This window comes from Ursus arctos, unplaced genomic scaffold, assembly GCF_023065955.2.
Source record: "Ursus arctos isolate Adak ecotype North America unplaced genomic scaffold, UrsArc2.0 scaffold_33, whole genome shotgun sequence".
Classification (NCBI taxonomy): Eukaryota; Metazoa; Chordata; class Mammalia; order Carnivora; family Ursidae; genus Ursus; species Ursus arctos.
The window spans coordinates 7,560,362-7,579,276 of record NW_026623019.1 but is presented as its reverse complement, the minus strand read 5'-3'; the positions used below and the strand labels follow the sequence as shown (position 1 = coordinate 7,579,276).

General features: G+C 49.8%; 2 protein-coding genes across 29 annotated transcripts in view; one reads left to right on the top strand and one right to left on the bottom strand.

Annotated features, from left to right (window-relative positions):
* LOC123002131 (uncharacterized) overlaps positions 1 to 18,915 on the bottom strand; it is a 197,864-nt gene that overhangs the window by 114,638 nt on the left and 64,311 nt on the right. For 4 of the 23 annotated variants that reach the window (XR_008956922.1, XR_008956925.1, XR_008956927.1 and 1 more), the window contains exon 1: positions 5,268 to 5,337. The exons of 2 other annotated variants lie outside the window; for them this stretch is intronic. The gene's annotated coding sequence lies outside the window, so the exon portion shown is untranslated. Of the gene's footprint in view, positions 1 to 4,702; positions 5,023 to 5,267; positions 5,338 to 18,915 lie in introns of those variants that run through there. 17 more of the 23 variants (XR_008956918.1, XR_008956919.1, XM_057305671.1 and 14 more) reach the window with 11 other exon arrangements.
* The window catches only part of VLDLR (very low density lipoprotein receptor), a 30,229-nt gene continuing 16,344 nt past the window's right edge, over positions 5,031 to 18,915 (top strand). For 2 of the 6 annotated variants that reach the window (XM_048218298.2, XM_044391231.3), the window contains exons 1-2: positions 5,071 to 5,760; positions 17,305 to 17,424. In XM_048218298.2, coding sequence (XP_048074255.1) covers positions 5,679 to 5,760; positions 17,305 to 17,424 — 202 coding nt within the window. In that variant the 5' untranslated portion in view covers positions 5,071 to 5,678. Of the gene's footprint in view, positions 5,761 to 17,304; positions 17,425 to 18,915 lie in introns of all 6 variants that reach the window. The other 4 variants (XM_057305670.1, XM_057305668.1, XM_026519286.4 and 1 more) reach the window with 4 other exon arrangements.

Below are 18,915 nucleotides of genomic sequence, written 5' to 3'. Positions count from 1 at the left end.
GGTAAGTTATGTTGAGGGGTTTAGAACAGTGGTTCTCAAAGTGTGTTCCCGGGCCGGTGGCATCGGCATCGCCTGGGGACTCGTTATAAATACAGATTTTCAGGCCCATCCCAGACTTGCTGAATCAGGAACTCTGGGGTGGGGCCCAGTGATCCCTGTTTTAACAAAGCCTTCTGGGTGATTCTGATGGAAGCTTAAGTTTATGACCCGCTGGTTTCGACCATCAGGTCCTCCCCACGGAGTCTGGAGTGGGGTGAATCTCCTGTACTTCATTGGGCTGTCCCAGCATCAGAAAAGGATACCAAAGAGGCCTCAGAAGTTACAAAATCCTTTAAGAGGGGAAAGTTCATTTCACGTCTTCCTGTGGCTGCGGGGTGGAAAATGCAGTAATCAGAGCTTCAAACTAGCAACTGGTCTGATGACGACTCCTGCTGCCCGAATCTGCTGGCAATCAGGGCTCGAGGCAAAGGAAACATCCAACACCGCGTCTGCATTTTCTGTGAGTCCTACCCCACTCCCCGCGGAGAAATTGGAGAAATACACGTATGCATATTTGAGAAAAGGAAAGCTACTTGGCTGTTCCGAACTGCATCGAAGAAGACATTCTCTAAGAAAGTTTCTTAATCACGGCTCATCCTAAGAATCAACTGAAGTAAGATTACATACACAGCCCCTGGGACAGACAGGAGGCTCACTGAGTTAGGATCTCCAAGGGAGAAGCTGGGAAACTACACCTTCCGCAGACACTGTCAGGGAGCCACACGGATTACTACGCGAGTTTCAAAAACACTGTTCTAAGAGATATATCCAAACGGCTGGGGAGAAAAATCTCACGAAGGAATTACATGAACATTTCTGAATGCCAATATAGTTTGTCTTGTTTATCTGTTCCCCTCACTACCAGAGCCCTCTCATTGTTCTTCCTCTAGACTTACCTGCTTCCCAACTCCATCATCCATACCACTGCCATGGCGACTGAACATTCTAGAATGCACTGGCTATCAGGGCTCCAGTCAAAACTCTTCACAACCATGGTGTCCTCCAGGGAAGAGAACTAGATGTGTTCCCAGGAAAGGACTTCGTTAGGTGTTACTGCCAATATTCTATTACTTGGAGGCAGCAGTGGGCTTATAGATGTATTTTTTTTATTTACAGAAGTAAATTAGCAAATAAAGAGAGCTATAACTGTACCAATTATAGTAATGTCAATACAATTCTGTGCCCTGAGGATAAAATTAAATACATTTTTTGAAGTGAAGAAACAGAATATGTCAATATCTCTGGGTATTCAGAGTATGCTTTTAAAAACTATTTTTTCAGGACACCTGGGTGGCTCAGTCGGTGAAGCAGTTTCTGCCTTCGGCTCAGGTCATGATCCCAGGGTCCTGGGATCGAGTCCTGCATCCGGCTCCTTGCTCAGCGGAGAGCCTGCTTCTCCCTCTGCCTGCCACTCTCCCTGTTTGTGCTCTCTAATAAAAAAATATTTAAAAATTCTTTTTCTCTACATTTTATAATTACTCCTTTGTGAATCACATAACAGTAAGTTTTTTTAAATTAAAAAAAAAAAAAAAAAAGTCCATCGCCAGTACCCGCCACGGCCTACAGGATGAATGCAAAGTGTTGCCGTGACATACCCACGGGTCTCCCCATAATCCAGTCCCCACCTCTCCTCCTGAGACTTCTTTCCCACCATTAGTCCACTTGAAACTCACCCTTGAAACATTCTGCATTTCTTGCGTTTCCTTGAATACTTGATACTCTTTGGCCTCTGTTCTCTCTGCTCGCCCTGGTCTTTCTTCCCCGTTCACCCAGCACGTCAGCCAGGTTAATGCCAGGTGATGCTGAGCGAACAAAATCCCAGCAGATGAACAACACAGGTTTATTCTGCACTCTATGTTAAGAGGCTACAAGTTTTTTTCTTCTCCAAAGACCCAGGTAGCCAATATTTTAGGCTTTGTAAGCAGCATATGGTTTCTGCTGCATCTTTTTCTTCTTTGTTTTGTTCATTTGTTGTTTTTTGGAGTGTTGGGTTTTTTTTGTACAATCTTTTAAAAAACGTAAAAACCATCCTTATATCTGGAGGCCATCCAAAAGCAGGCCATTGGCCACTTGCTGACCTTTACTCTACATGACTATTGCCAGATACATGTGGACCGCACAGAATTACTCATGTAGTCAATCACACTGGGTTCATGAAGCAGTCAGATCTTGCACATTTCTTGTCATTAGCAGACAAAAACCGAGGGTCTCGTTCAAGTAATTAAACGCTCCAGTCTGCAAATGGCCCCCTGTGACTTCTCACAAATAACTGCCCCCAATTTGTTCTTCAGTCCCACCCGACCACAAGGGGGCCAGAGAGTACAACCCTACCATGTGCCTGCAGTAATAAGAATTGAAATTACTTGGTCAAAATGAGGACTCGACTCAGCTCAGAGTCCACTGCCCTGGAAAGCCTCTTCTGACACCCTAGTTCCCCAGCCAGACTAGCTACCCTTCCCCCATAAACTTAGAGCCCCTTGAGCATCCCTTGGGCTGTGCTGTTTCTCTGCCTCCTCCGTCAGATCCTCAGCTTCCTCTGGTTCCGCATCTCCCTATGCCCACTGCATAGCACAGTGCCTACGCCCCAGGGATGCTCAAAGGGTGTTGCCTCCACATAGAAATACATGTGATGGACTGTGGGGGTGAATGGTTGACTCTGCATCGACCTGAAGGCTTCTGAATCTAGCACTGTCAACCTTTCTGACACCAGCTGGTTCAACCACACCCGTCTCCACTCGTGATAAATTTCTCGTTTTGGTTATTCAGTTATTTTCTGTAGTAATTAAGTTCTTTTTTTTTTTTTAAGATTTTATTTATTTATTTGAGAGAGAGAGAGGCAGCCAGCAAGAGAGGGAACACGCAGGGGGAGTGGGAGAGGAAGAAGCAGTCTCCCAGCAGAGGAGCCTGATGTGGGGCTCGATCCCAGAACGCCAGGATCACGCCCTGAGCGGAAGGCAGATGCTTAATGACTGCGCCACCCAGGTGCCCCTAAGTTCATTTCTTCTTATAACTGTTTTCTTCTGTCAATGCTTTGCAGAGAGCTGGCCCCTGAGGCCACAGAACCCTCTGACTTTATGTGGCTTAGTTTTGTTCTCAGTTTACAGGTCAGAGGGCAGGCACAGAGAGGCACAGTGATTTTCCTAAGTGACACAGCCAATCAGAGGTCCCAGCTAAAAGTTAGGCTTCGAGTCCACAATAAAGCTACCAGATTGAACACAGAGCCTCAGCTAAGTGTATTTCTACCCCTTGGAGAGGCAGAAAGCATCATACGTGTTCGTCAACTGTAAGTCTATTATACCATACCAGGGTTTAGCTTGTCGTACCCATGCATTTCTAAGAAAAATATTAAACACAAGCCACATGGACTGTTTATTAACATTGTGCTTTTTCATATTGATTCCACTCATCCCTTTACCACTTTTCCTTGTCTATAAAGTGACACAGCTCATTCTCAGATGGCCTTTCAGAACCCTGAGCATATTGAAGATGATGTGCCCTGAAGGTTTTACCATCACACCTTAATGTCTGTAAGTGAGCAACACTTCCGTGCATTTTCGCTACTAAACGGCGTAAGACAAACTTGAATTCAATTTCACATGCAACATGTGCATGGCTGCTGCAGCTGGTATCAAGCGTTCAACCACAGAGCGGGCAAAACAGCGTCCGGAATGAGCTACAGGGCAACACTCCGCCAATACACAGAGAGAAGCCCCTTCCTGTTTATCGGTCACAATCCTGATATCCTCTGGCTCCACCAAAATGTATCCTGATCTGCAATTTTCCTTTTCTTGCCTCTCCGGGATAGAGTAAGTTCCTAATAAATATCCCCTCTGATGGCTAGGCTTGGCAAACGCCTAGAAGACCCAAGGCAAGGAGAATATAGCTAAGCAGTGCCCACCATGCCCCAGATCACCAACACAACACGGCTAGAATGTGGTCCTATTGAAACCTGCAAAGTTTGGGTCATTCGATAGGAAAATAGCTTTTAAAAAAAAAGAAAAAGAATAATTTCAAAAAAATATGTAAACCCTTTATTTAAGAAGAAGAAATAACCCAGTGTGCCCTCCAACGCTTGTTAAGTGCTTAATAGACCACAGGAGACAGTGCACCTCAACCAGGGGAAAGTGTGCAAGAAAACTGAAGTAAACACACACACAAAGCAAATTATAGGCTCAGCTCCTGCCAGGCACAAAACAAGAATCAATCCTTAATAGGAATCTTGCCTCTACTTCCTTTTTTCTTAAGCCTTATAATTAAATGTTACAAAGTGTATCAAGAAGAATAAACCTAGGTTCCCCCCTCCCCCCAAACAAGAAAAGGTTAAGCTTTTAATTACAGGCCCTCAAACTATCATTTTGTGCAATTAGCAATTAACTATAATCGTTGATGAGAGAATGCAGGGCTGCACTACTAGCAATTTCCCTCCTCCGAGGCTGGGTTATTTTAGTCCCGTTCTATTACAGAGAACAAACCACAAACGCAAGCACCCTCACAGACACTCTCTCATTTAAAAGCACATTTAATTTTTTAGCGAACATGGCATCTCGGCGTGCGACTGAGACCGGCATCCCGAACCCCACCTCAGAGCAGCCCAAACGTGTGGAGCCCGTCCACTCCATCACTTTCAGGTGGAGGGAGGCGGCCTGAGGAAGACGCTACCTACCAGCCTCACAGCACCAGCCTCTCTTTGGGGCGCAGGAGAGGGTGGCAGAGAGAGATGCTTGCTGCCTTTGGAAGCCGCAGGTCCCCCCGGGCTGCCGGCCCCTTTAGCGGGCAGGCGGTGGCAACAGCAGCGATAGTTGCATCAGCGCTAACTGCTGCTGCTCCTGCCGCTGCGGCTGCATTCACCGTCGGCGGCTGCCGGGAGGGTACAGTAACGACTGTAGGGAGCGCACAGCTGCTGCGGCGGCAGGTTCCCTAGATCAGGAAATTAGGGCAGGCACCGGGGATTGGAGGCGAGGGCGGCGCGCGAGCCAACCAGCGGCCGCCCCGGGCCCCCGTGAGCCCCGGGCGGACGCGCGGAGCCGCCGGGCCCCAGGAGCAGTCCCGGTGGCGGCGGCGGGCAAGGCCACTCACGCACGCACACACACTCGCACACCCCCTGCGCAGGCACCTGGCAGCCCAGAGCTCATAAGAGCAGCGCGGCGAGGGGAAAGGAGGGCCGAAGCCGCCGCTCCCCCACACCCCTCGCTGACCACTCCCCCTTCTGCCCCCTCCTCGCTGCTCACCCCGTGCTCCAGCAGCCGCCAGTGTGGGTGCTCCGCGGCCGGCTCTGCTCTCTTCTGCCTTCTCCTCTGCTCTCGGCTCCCCACCCCCTCTCCCTCCCCTCCCCTCCCGTACCCTCCCCTCCTCTGCAGCGCCTGCATTATTTTCTGCCCGCAGGCTCGGCTCGCACTGCTGCTGCAGCCCGGGGAGGTGGGTGGGTGGGTGGGTTGGCTGGTGGGGAGGAGATTGTGCAAGTTGTAGGGGAGGGGGTGCCCTCTTCTTCCCTGCTCCCTTTCCCCCCTTTCTAACTCCTTCCCCTCCTCCTCCCCTTCCCCCCTCCCCGCCCCCACCTCCTTCCTCCTTTGCGAAGGGCTGGTAACTTGTTGTGCGGAGCGAGCGGCAGCGGCGGCGGCGGCACCATCCAGGCGGGCACCATGGGCACGTCCGCGCGCTGGGCGCTCTGGCTGCTGCTCGCGCTGTGCTGGGCGCCCCGGGAAAGCCGTGCCACCGGAGCGGGTGAGTGAGGACGCGCCCCTCCGCCGGCTGCCCGGAGCCAGCCGGTGCGCCAGGGGGCCCCGAGGCGCGGGTCTCCTTTTGCCCACCCCCCTCCTAGGAGGCGCCTCTCCGCTCTGCTCGCCGCCTTTCCCTCCCAACCCTGGTGGCGCCTCTGAGCTGTCAGCGCCGCGGCTACGGGCAGCAGGGCTTGGGGGACAGTGGGGTTTGGGGTGTCCTAAAGCCTTGCCTGAACTAGTCTTCATTCCCTTACACTCTGTACCCCAAAGCCACTGTTTTGCCTCGTTTTTCATCCCGCTCGGCCGGGGCTGGGGAATGTGGGCTTCTGAGCCACTGAACAATGGTTCTGTCTGCTCTACCAGGCGGAGTGTTAGGAAGGAGGCAGAGGGCCGGGTCGGGCCGAGCCGGGCGCGGGAGCCCGGGGCACGCTCCCGGGACTTGAGGGAGGGTGGGAGTGTTGGGCGGACGAGGGTGGGCGCCTCCGGGGACTTGGGGCGCCGGGTCTGGGTCCCGGCGGCGAGTCCCTGGTGGCGGTGAGCGGGCGCACGTTCGATGGGCGGCAGCCGGGAGGCTCCTGGGAGCCACTACAAGTGCGCAGCCTGCGCACCCGGACTGCGACTCCCCAGGCGCCCGGGGGTCTCTCTGGAGTACCGGATAGAGGACGAGTGCGGTTTCGAATAGGACTCCCCACTGGGTGTTTCACCCCTTCTCCCTTCCCCGCCGTCCCCCTCGCGCCGTGTTTGTAAACCTCTCGGGTCTCCCGTGTAGCTGAGCGGGGGAGGGGAGCGCAACGAAGACTTAATCAGGTTAGTTTGCTGATCTTCGTTCCCGGTGAGATTTCCTCGAGAGGAATTGAGTCCTAATCTAGTGACTGTGTAATTAGCCTTCATTCCAAACAATAGATCAAAGGGAGTAGCGCGAGAGCTGGTGTGTGGCGGCGGTGACTACTGTCGAGTGCCCAGGGTCTGCTGCACTGGGCCCGGGAGCCCTGTCCACAGCCACTCGCCCGTTGGAGCCACACAACTTTCCTGGGCAGAGGACAGGAAGCCCTTGTAAGGATTCGGTCAGAGTCCTGGCGCGTCCCTGAAGGGATCTTGATCTGACACAGAGAGGCTTGCTGGCCAGCTCCAGGGAAGTGGGGCAGAAAGCTGCCCACCCCCACCCCTCCCGAGTACCCATTCCAGAGTCCCTAGCTTCTGCCACCCGGTGGCTTAGGAGGCCCGCCTGCCTGCAGTCACGTGTCTCCTGAAGTGAGCCAACTTTAAAGTGTGTGGTCAGACAGCTTCTCGGGCCATACCTGGGGGTTTGCAGCCTCCCAGTGCCCCCTGCCCTTTGGCTCGGACTGTCCCGAGCGGGCATGTGAAGCTGGGACGGGCTTTTCTGCCCTCTGTGATTGGCTGGCCGCCCGATCACGTTTGGGTTGGTCACATGTCTCCGAGAACTCAGAATATAGCTGCCTGAGAAGTATTATCTGTAAGGGAACGTGTAACACCCGACAGGCTCCTTCGCACTGTTCTCTCAAATGCTTTCCCTGACCTGGACTCCTTGAAAAAGGCCAGTCGTGGAGACAGCCTCTGATGTCTAACAAGCCTCACAGCCTGGAAAAGGCCTGCCTACAAGAATTCTCAGACTGGAACATTAATCATTAATGGATGAGCAATACTAACTTTTTAAATGATTTCTCAGAATAGTGCCATGACTTGCATTATACTTTTCATAACATTTCAAAAGACTAAGGTATACCAGAAACTATGGATAACCTTCCCAGAGGTGGTAGAAAGATTCATTTTTGCTGCATGTTCTCTTCGTATTCTTTTGATTTAACATGTAATAACTTTCCCTTGGAGGTTAACCTCATCTTATAGAATGCTGGGAATGCCCTTGAACTGTTGAAATGAGTTAGTTGAAGCCATCTGTTGGGCCTAGTATTAGGTAGGAGAGGGTCCCTTTTGCTCCTCTATGTCATGTGTGAAATATGTGACATGCCGTGAGGAGTGAAAAACAGAAGCCCATGCAAGACTTAAATTCTTCAAAGGAAGGGCAGCACATCATTTTTCAACGGGACAGAATCTGGGGTTGGCTGAGGAGACACGGATCTTAAGCCAGCCCAGACTGACTCCTCTCTGAAGTTCAAAGCGCCAGGGTATGTGGGTTGACTTTCTTGTCCTGGTGTTGTATACATCCCTTCTTCCCAGCCCCTCCCCCCAAAACACGCTCATGGTACTTGGTCTAAAATACTCTAGGACAGGGCAGGCATGTTCTAAGATCCAGACCTGAAACTTCAACCAGGCTACCAAGGAAGTTGAAACTCAGCAGTGGAGTATATCTGATGGCAAATCCCTGGGAATTCTAGGACATTTCCCTCCAGCCTAGGTAGTCAAGATGAGGACGTGGGGTACCACATATTTAAAGCCAGAGCCTAGAAGAACCAAGGTTTTAGGAGGGCTATTCAGAGATGGGCAGCAGCAACTCACAAAAGAGGAGTCAGAAACTTCTCTGACTGTGGGAGGAGGCTGGTGAAGCTAGCAGTACTGAGAGACCCGGAGGGAGAGGAGAAAATACACATGACATCCATCCCGTAGCACCAAGGAAAAGTGTGACAGTGATACTAATCCTCGTTCAGGCCAAAGAACGAGCGTGTGAGCCTGGAATCTTTAAAAGAGGATGACCAGGCAAGTGACAGCTTCCTGAAGTCTGAGCACCTGCCTTCTGTGAATTGGCCTGTTGCTCCCTTCATGTGACATTTAGCTTGAATGTGCATCCTGTGTTGTTTTGATTCTCTGTTTTTACTGCTTGTGTCCCGATTCCTCACGTGGTATAAAGGCCAGGTTCAGTAGTGCAGCCCAATACTAAGACTTCACCACGATCAACTGCATAGTGAAGCACTAAGCATTGCGAACAAGGTTAACTATGGCAGTCTCCATGCTTCAAAGAAGGGAAGTCCTGATTTAAGTGTTTCTGCCTTTCATAAAATTGAATAACCACAAATTTGATTTCACTTGAGCAGTTTTACTACCGTTTTAGAAGCAATGAAAAGTAGCTACAAGCCCCTTCGATTCCAGAAGTGTCAAACTGGTAAGACTTCACAAGAACTCCCAGAGTAGAACATGGCCATAATCAAGGGAACAGGTAGCTCCCAGACACATGGCTTTGGGTTTTGATCCAAAGGCCGAAAGACTCAGAGCACAGCATAGACATACAGGTAACTCATGTTACTTATCTAGACTGTTTTCTATTCCTTACAGAATGTGAAGGAAGCTGACCTTTTTGGTAGAAGGAAGAATGATCAAGGATAGGCAGTTACCTATTTGACTTGAAGTCATAATTAAATTTACTTTGGATACTGACTGTTCTTTGGAAAGCCACCTTCCCATACTAGCCTATGAGAAATCAGATGCCTCCAAGGGCTATGATAAGGTCTGCAGTGATGTTTTTGATAAATGTACCTGGCTTAGGAGAGCCGCTCAGGGTGGGCCGTGCTCCAGATGGTTAGTCGATAGACTCAGAATTGCTTAGTGTGTTCCCTTCTACTGGAAGTTCATCTCAAGAGAGTTCTTAGGGCACAGCACGGAGACTACTTCCAAGACAAAGGGTCCAAAAGTACCCTCTGCAGAGGTGATGGACGAGATGCACCTGCTGAGCACAAGTGGTCCAGGGACAAATTTTTGTGCCCAGGTAGAGAATTTTTCGCTAGCAAATTTGAAGACTGGTGGCTTTTTAGCTTTCAGGCTGAGTGTGACTTAGCTTGAGCAGAATCTTGCTCAGTGATTTCACTGTATTTTTCAGTCTGAATTGGTGTCTCTTATCTAAGCTGTTCTGTTGGCTTAGCAATAAAAACTCTAAGCGTGGTTAATGCCAACTAGTTAAACACACTAGCCATGCTGCAGGAACTAAATCAGATGGCAGGCAATACAGTAAAGTTGGCATACTTTTTCCCTCAGGTGATGTGTCCTAGGAAAGCTTGGGCCTGCTGGTAATTCGGGGAGCGTGCCTCCTGGGTGCCATGAGATTAGGGACAGAGATTATGCAAAGGGGGGGGGGCTTAACATTTGCTTGCAGAGCCTTTGACTATTTTGTATTTTAGAAATGCTCGTTGGTGGGTGGAGTGGGGCAAGGGTGTGCACGCTCTTGCCTTTACGAGGTAACTTTGGAGGCAGAAACTTTAAGATGGGACCGCTGGCCGGAGTGGTTGGTCTTGCCACCAGCTTGGGTCTTCTGGGTTGGCCGTACTGGCTAGGAGCCTTTATGGTTATAGACGTGGTTTTGGGGGGTGGGGGTGGGGTGGGGCTTGCAATTTGCCAAGCAAGAGAAATGATAACACCTTAGTGATAGACAACATTTGCAAATGACTTCACGTGTTTATATGTTATAACCTAATACTTCCCTAAATACATTTGCAAATTACTTCCCATGTTATAACTTAATTCCTTTCCCCCCAAACACTATGAGTTAGTAGGGTTCCTATTTTATAGACTGTGTCTAATCTTTCATTTTCCTAAGAAGCCTTCCCAGGATCTGCGTTATTAACCGATCTGTAGGTTCAGGAAGTAGGTGGTAGATTGATGCCGATATTCCTCATACTTCTGCTTCAAACCACCTGACATCCGTCTATTGAGCACCTACCATGTGCCATTTGGCACCACCAGGCATTGGGGGTGGGGGTAGACACAGTAACCAGGGAGCTGGTCCTTTCTTTCATGGCATGCGGTCTAGAGGGGGAGTCAAATCAGGAAATCAGTGCTGCAAAGATAGCCTGGCATAGACGCTCGGAGAGTGAGCGGATCCAACATTTACGCCTTAATCATAAAAGACGCAGACAGCAGTTGAGGGTTGCTGGAGCTCCCACCTGCTACCTCTGTTGCACAATACGATGTTTCCCAACTGTAGACTCTGATGTGACAAAGCCAGATGCTACTCTCTCTCCGCGGATGACCTTACAAAAGTGATCGGATTTGAGCAGCGATGGGTTGCGGCCAACTTCCCAAAGAGCACGAAAGCATGTCCCACGTGAAATCCAGGTCCCACACATCAAATTTCTAAGTCTACAGTTAGCTGCTGCTCCTGTTCCCTGCGTACCGGAAGCTCGGTCCTCACAGGAAAATGGGGCCGGCAGACCCACACTGACACACTCCCTCCGACAGATAAGTATGGGAAAGCACACTGTTTTTAAATGATCAAGCGGCACAAGGAGAATGTGCAAGTCCCCCACGGGCACAGGGAACAGTGGACTTTATCACGTGGAGTCTTCCAAAGTATTCTAGCTGGTCAAACAGCTGGTCACACATTCCGAGTCCAGAAAAGCTGGAAAGAATGCTTTGGAAAAAGTCTATAGGTCAAACTAGCTTTATTAGTTTAGTAAATTAGTTGATTCATCCAGGAATACTCACGAGTGCCCAGAGACTCTTGAGACGTCAGGAACCTGGTCCCAAGTTACCAAGATAAATTCTAGGCCCTGTCTTAGGGGGATCTCCACTTATAGAGATGGAAACAGGCTGCTAGGGCAAGCATCTCTGGACATGGCTGCTGTGTGACCAGCAGGAAGCAGCCAGACCACACCCGGCAGGTCAAGAAAGGAATGGAGGGCCTCCTTCAAGGGGAGACACCTGTGCCCACTCCAGCTGAGAAGTACACAGGAGTGACAGGAGCAAACCAAGACCAAGCAAGAGTGAGGGCACAGGCCTGGGGAAGTGGGTGGGTGCCTGCGTGTACTCTGAGCAGATGGCTGGTGGGAACCAATAGGGAAAAGTTGGGGGAAGTAGGTGGGAACTAGACTCAGCCTTAGGGCCAGTGAGAAGCCTAGGAGTGATCCCATCCTTGGCCCTTCAGGCCGTTTTCGGTTGCATGAATCACCATCTTGGTTCGGATGGAGAATGTGGCAGCCTGAAGGCAGAGGAAACAGGAGACGAATTTAGATCAAGTGAGGGAAGAGAGCCTGGACAGGGCCAGGGCTTGGTGGCAACATGAGAACTCAGGCTCTCTATGGCACCAAGGGTTTAGAGGAAGGGATGGAGCCCCTCAAGGATAGGGGCTTCTGGCGACGAGAAGACAGATTTTAGAAGAACCTACTAACCGTGCATGCCTGTTAAGGCGCCCAGATACATTTCATCTACCAAATGGGTACAGGGGCTTTGCCTCACGTTGTCACCATAGTTGTCTGCTGTAAGCGGGGCATTTCCCACCCATGCCCATCCAGCAATGGGGGTGCAGGCTTCCGGCGGCCCGGACTTTATATTCCGACCCTGAAAATGACCTCATCGCTTCCACTGTGGGTAGAATCCTAGCCTCCTAAACTTCAGGCAGTGCTTTCAAAGTATGGTCAGAGACGAGCAGCGGTCAGGACCATGTGGGAACTCGGAAAGGCAAGCCTGGGCCCCACCGCGCCCCTGCTGATTCTGACATTCTGGGAGGAGGGGCCCAGCACAGGTTCTAACCAGCCCTGTGGGGCCTCGGGTGCGGGTGAGAACGGGAGCGCCACGGACCTAGCAGTCTGCCACCCACAGAAACTAGTAGCTTCCCAAAATGCTCTGACTTGACCAGTGTGCTCCAGACAAAGCCAAGCCCTGTAATCCTAGGAAAAACCTTGCTGAGGATACTCTAGAGGCTTTTTTTTTTTTTTTTTTTTTTTTATGAAAATGGGGCAGGGTGGGCTGTCTTTCCATAATAAGACTGTGTTAGGATAGTGTCATTCTGGATTGATGTTAACAGGCTGGCTGTCTTACCCAAGTTACTAAAAGCAACAGAATATTCTAGCGGAAGTCCGGAATTAGGTGCTCAAGACTATGCGCATGCTCGGCCGCGCGGTATCTGGAGCCAGACCGCCCAGGTTCCAATTCTCGTTCTGCGCAGCCTGAGCTTGGACAAGTGCTGTGCTTCCCTGGTCTATGCTCCTCTTTCCTGACACAGAAAAAGGGGAGCAGTAGTGCTCAGAGCATAGGATTTAGAATTTGGGTGAATTAAAAGACTGAAGTCCTAGAGCCGTGTTTGGCCAACAATTCTAAGAACTTACTTATCCGTGATTCTTAAGATCATCTCCACAGGACGTCAGTGAAAAAACTGACAAGGGAACTGTAAGATTCACTCATTTCAGTGAATCAGAAGGATTAACCGAAATGTTTAATAGCTACTAGTTGGTTCTTCCGAGCGCTCAGAGGCTGACGTGAGGGGCAGAGCACAACCTTTGTGCCCGACAGCTCAGGCTGTCCTCCTTCTTCCCTCTCACTCACTAACCTCCTCTCCGGAGAGAAAACCACTTTGCTGACTTGCAAGTCTGCTTGTCCTAAAATGAGTTTTGGCCTATGAATAGAAAGATTGGCATTAAAGAAGCAGAAGTGAGTGTGACTAAAAATAAATGCCCTTGGCGGCCCCAGAAGTGGCAAACCAAGTGGACTGAAGAAATTCCTGTAGGTAACACCCGTGCGCTCCAGCAACAAGGAGAGGGAGAGCCGTCGGACTCCTCGGGCCTGCCGGTCCCAGCGGAGTGGCAGCCGGAGCCTTTCTGTGCAAGTTCAAGTTCAGGTCTGAGCCTGATACCCAGAAACCTCCCCATACTCTGGGCAGCTCAGAGCCCTGTAGGGAAATGCATAGCCTATGTGGATGGCTTGGAATTTACTGGAAGGTAAATATGCAGTTCTCCACGGAAGCTTACATATTGTTCTCCCCTGTTAACCCTTGCAGGGACAGTCAGCAGCAGGCTGACTTGTATATGCATTTAAACCCCTGAGTTTCTTGGAGCCAGTGACCTGCCAACATGGCTGGGTAGCAACACTCACTCCTTAGGTAAGCAAGGCTCCTGGGACAAGGCGCTTTGACGTCAGTTTGCAGGGCCTGATTCCACCTGTGCTAGTGACAGAATTAGCAAGTTAGCCTTTGACACTTCGGGGCCTTCATTCATTACAAAGGCAAACAGCTGTGAGGAGGTACCTATGTGACTAGGTGCAAATGACTTCCAACCCCCTGGCCCAGAGGGGCCGGAATATTCGTTCTAAGTATTAGAGCTGAAAGAAAACCCAGATCAAGGCCAACAGTTGGATTTCTTAAAGCAAAAGAAAGAACCCTTTTCAGATCCTTACACAAAACTCCAGTATCGAAAAAGAAAGCCTTCCTGGTTGAAACAGGCAAAACACCCAAGGTTCCCCACCATCATGGCCTTTCCCCCCCCCCCCAACTGTAACCCCTTTTGGCACTGAGGCATGCCTATGAAGCCCTGTGGCTTAGAGGAACCTGCTAAAAACCACACTTGCCCCACTGTTCACCTTTCTGAGCAGACAGATCTGGGGATACAGGCTGCCTAGAACTTCTACTTCTGGGGTCATTTTTTGAGTCATTGATGGTCCTTAGCTTAGTCTAAGAATTAAAAGCACCTTGGGGCGGGGGGCAGGCACCTGGGTGGTACAGTCGGTTGAGTGTCCCACTCTTGGTTTCAGCTCAGGTCACGATCTCAGGGTCATGACATGAGCCCCGTGTCGGGCTCCACGCTCAGTGCAGAGTCTGCTTAGAACGCTGTCTTCCTCTGCCCCCCCCCTCTCTAAAATAGGTAAATCTTGGGGGTAAAAAAAGTAGAAATCAATAAAAGCACCTCGGGAGGAGATGATTTCAAGCTCAACCTATTCACTTTATGAAAGCAGAATGCTGAACTTGAGACTTAATTGTCATGGATGAAAATAGACTATGGGTCCACAGTCCTGTAATCCCCCAAAGCTGTGGAAAGCAAAAGCTTCTTAACTTGCTTGGTGCTTTCGGTTCTCCTGGAGCCCTGTACAGCGGCACTCCCAGCTGAGCACCAGAGGGGTGAGGGAGAATCTTTGTGAACCTTGGACTGAAGACCCCCAGCGTTGCAGTCTGGCTGAGGTCCCAGCGCCAGAGTCAGCACCGGCGCTCTGGCCACTCTGCAGGGCGGGGAAGTCAACAGAACCAGGGGCGCTTTGTGCCCAGGAGCAAGCTCTCACAACAGAGTGCTTAGCTAACAGGAAACTGACGCACGGCCATAAGGCTTATTTTCTCTCCACTCTTTAAAGAGAAGTTCCTTGAGAAAGCAGCCAGCCAGCCTTAGCCCCCACCAGCCCACCCCACCCCGCCCCTTGTAAAGCAGCAGCAACATTCAGTGGCTTTCTCCCCTTCTAACCCCCAGCATTCCCCGTGATAATGCACAGTCCTGTGTGTATCCTGGTAAAACACAGCTTTAGGATAATCGGGCAGAAGCTTTAGGACAATTGGGCAAAAGTGGAAATAGATAAGAAAAAGTAGAACTTGAACTCCTTTTTCTCTTAAGGTATTGGAAGAAACACTAAGAAAATGCTTTTCTGTATCCTGAGTCTGCTCAGGATCGAGTCTGGAAGCAGTACTACTGGGATTTTAATATCATTTATCACTGCTGATCGTTCATTTGCTGCAACTACATTCAAAGACCCTCTCGGAGGTGCTGGTGAACTGAACGCCGGCCTTATTTTACCTGCGTGCCTGTATTCGATCCCAGGCCGGCTTGAGCGTCTAGGAAATCCGTAGCTTCAAAAGTCATTTTTAAGATCTTCAGTACCTAACCCTGAAGTGGAAAACCATCATCTGACACTTGCTTTTAGTCCCCGGCCCAGTCTGATTATATGCCTACCTTTTTGACGGTATAGGGATCAGGGTCTGAATTTTCTCTTTTTCACTGAACAACCTTTGGTACCTAAAACGTGTAAAAATAATTCAGAGCCCCCATCGTATCCTAACTGCAGCTCAACGGTTCTTTCCAACGAGATTTCTATCGATGCTGTCTGACGACAAATTGTTCACATGCTGCTTTTCAAATGAACTACTCCAAGTGGTTTCTTACCACTCCCATGGCCCTCAAAGGCCGTGGGGATACAGAACTAAAGCCAGGGGCCCGTGGAGCAGATTGCCCCAGCACTGAGAACACTGAGCAGCTCTTGGGACTACAGTGATGGGTGGGGGAGGCAGCCGCTCCTCCTGTTTGGTTGAACAGTATAAAGAAACAGCCACTGACATTTCCCACCAACAACCTCAACCCTTCTCAATCCCTCGTATCTTACGCCCAGTAAGATACTTGTGGAATGAACGAATGGTGTGAAATAGAGGTAGGAAATGCCACCAAATCTACTGCTTTGTATCTGGGTCCCAGCTTAACCAGACTCTTGGGAGCAGGGTGGTACACACCGTTTCGGAAGACATTGAGTGCCTAAGAACATCACCCCACCCATATGGTAAACCTGACCGGGACCAAATTCTAATCTTCCTGGGAATTAGCCGCAAAGCAGAGGCTGCCCCCGGAGAGTAGGGGTAGCTGATAGTAGGAAGGCCAGCAGGAGTACTGTGTACCCAGCACAAGAGTTCCAGCCTGTGCTTGTCACTAGAGTATCTGTTCTTGACCCAGCAGGCCACAGCTGCAGATGCTGAAAGGTGGCAGGAAGTCGGAAAGCTTTCTGCCTGGAAGGCCTCCCTAAGGAATCTGCAGAAGCTCTATAAGACACCCTGGTTGTCCTGAAAATTTGCAGTCTACTTCTATTAAGCAACCAGACCCTTGCCTTGTAGCTCAAAGAAATCACATCTTCTAGAAGGACACTCGTGCTCGTGATAGGAAAGACCTTAACGTTAGCTGTCCCATGCCAGGCAAAGACAAAAAAATGAAACTAAGTGCTCTGCTTACAAGGATTAGTTCATAGCACCATGTGAATTAAACAGCTGTACGTCGAGCATAGGAACACGGAGAGTCAGGGGAGGAGAACCCAGGCCTGTGGCTCTCCCTCACTTTGTCCTTCTCCCATCGCTAAGAGTGATCTTCCCTTATCTCTCAACTGTACACTGATTTTTATCTTTGAGGTGTTTCGTAAGCATGTCTTTTTTTCATTAGGCCTCAAATTCTAAGACGGGGAGGCGTGCAGTAAACCTCTATTCTGCCCCCTCCTCGCTACCCCTTCTAAACCTCCCTTAGTTTATTGTGATGGGGGCATCATCCATGAATAACCTTACAGAATGTGGCCAAGAAATGCCATTAAGGGATTAGGATTTGGCTGTGTAATTACAGCTACACAAGTGAGTTAAACAAATGAGGGAAATGAGTCCAGGGGCAGGTGAGTCTGACCCAACTCCCAGTGGCCTCTGGGCAATCTATGTTCCTTCTATCTCGATCTGGCTCCACTGGCCCAAGATCCCTATTCCAGCCACCATGCCCAATTTTCAGGAGCCAGAAAGGAATAAAGGAAGGGAAAATGTGTTCCTGTCCCTTTGAGGATATTTCCCAGAAATTCTATTTACCATTTGTATTTATAGTCCCTTAGCCAGACCTTAGCCCCATCCATGGCTATACCTCCCTACAAGAGATGCTGGGAAATCTAGTCTTCTCCAGATGGCGTTTGCCCAGCGAAGAACTCAATTACTGTCCGTCACTGCCCCAGTGCCCACCCAGCCCTGGCCCCTAGAATGTTCTGGCTTGCCGAGTCTGCAGCTGTCCCTCCAGGAGGGACCGTATCCACGGGTTTTGGGTAACTTGCTTCTCTAACTTCCCACGCTCGTATCCCAGCTTAGCTAAGTGCTCCCTCCTGATTTTAGGAAGAAAAGCCAAATGTGAACCCTCCCAATTCCAGTGCACAAACGGCCGCTGTATTACGTTGCTGTGGAAATGCGACGGGGACGAAGACTGCGCTGACGGCAGTGACGAAAAGAACTGTGGTGAGTAAGGAGCCCGACAGTGTCCCCGGCCACCTCAGGAGGATGCATGCACGTCACTGAATGTGATGCTTTTAGCTTAGTTTCTCAAATGTATCGGGATTCTGAAAATAGAATCCGCTCATAAGAATTGCTTTGAACCAGGGTCCCAAGAGTCTGTACATCCTGGTCTAGAGGAATCTGGTTGAATGTTTGACACGGGGCTATCAGCCTGAGTGTGGAATGTTGAAGATGAAGAGCGGGTCCTTTCAAGTGACAGGACCTGGTTTGTCGTAGGTCAGGCAAACATTTGGTATAGGAAGCTAGGAGAGGGGACAGGAGGACCAGAAGTAGAGACAGACAGAAGCTTGCTTAGAGCAGAATTGCTCTGGTCCCCCGAAAAAGAAAGGAAGTCATGCTCTGATCCCCCGAAAAAGAAAGGGAGTCAGGAATAGTAAGAAATCCCTTAAGGTTTCAGCAGGTTAATCAACTCCTGACATAGAGACTACAGGCCAGTGCAGATCACAGATTAGATGAGGATTTTTAAAAATTCTCTGCCTACAATAGATGCCAGTTCTAAAGTGTTGAGCAGGGCGGAAGACAATCTTTCCCCGAAAGAATGGGGATATAACGTCATACCCACTGTTCAGTGTCCATCAAAAGATCATCGTGAGAAATGCCTCATGTTGAGCCAGAACAGCTGAGAACTACACGTCAAGGGGCATTTAGGTCACCTTGAATATATGCTGAAGTTTATTGTTTGATCCCGTTGTTCTGTGTTGTAAAAATCCTGAAACAAGATTGTGTATGGATGTCGGTGACAGCATTGTCATTTGCCTTTTAAAGGATGTTATATAAAGATGTCCACTCTACAAACAAGAAATAGGGAAGAAAAGTAGAAGCTAAATGTAGATAGCCTCAATTGCCCTCTTGTTATGCCCTTACCGGCTTCCTCACGCGTCATTACAAACACGGCATAGCAGAAGCATCATGGCACCCGCTCTTATCCTTGCGCGTGCCCAGCAGTATCATGGCTGCCTCACACCAGTCTGTGGATTAGCAGCCCGTGTGGAAACCCAAGAAGTCCCTTCTACAGTCTCAGGACCAAGAATACTCCTCCTGGCACCACTTTGCCACCATTTACATTCTAACACTGGGATTTTAATCTACCCTACAAGACAATGAGTTCATGCCCCCTCTAGGTTACCGAGGTCATAGGATTCCCTCACGAAATCTCTTACTGGAAGGACTTGCTCTTGGCAACTCTTCTCTTCTTCTCTAGGTATGAGTAGCAATTCTTCCTCGATTCTGAAGTAAACAGTGGCAAAACCCATTGTTCTTTCCTAGAAAGTAATTATTCTTTCCGTGTTTCAGAAGCCTTCCTTGACCATCTGACGGACTTAGTAGCAGCTAACCTGAGCCATCTTAGGGGTCACCGCCGGCTCTTCCTAAAATCGCCTCCGCATAAATAACTTCTAGACACACAGCAGGAGGGTTTGGAAGAGTTGAGGGAGT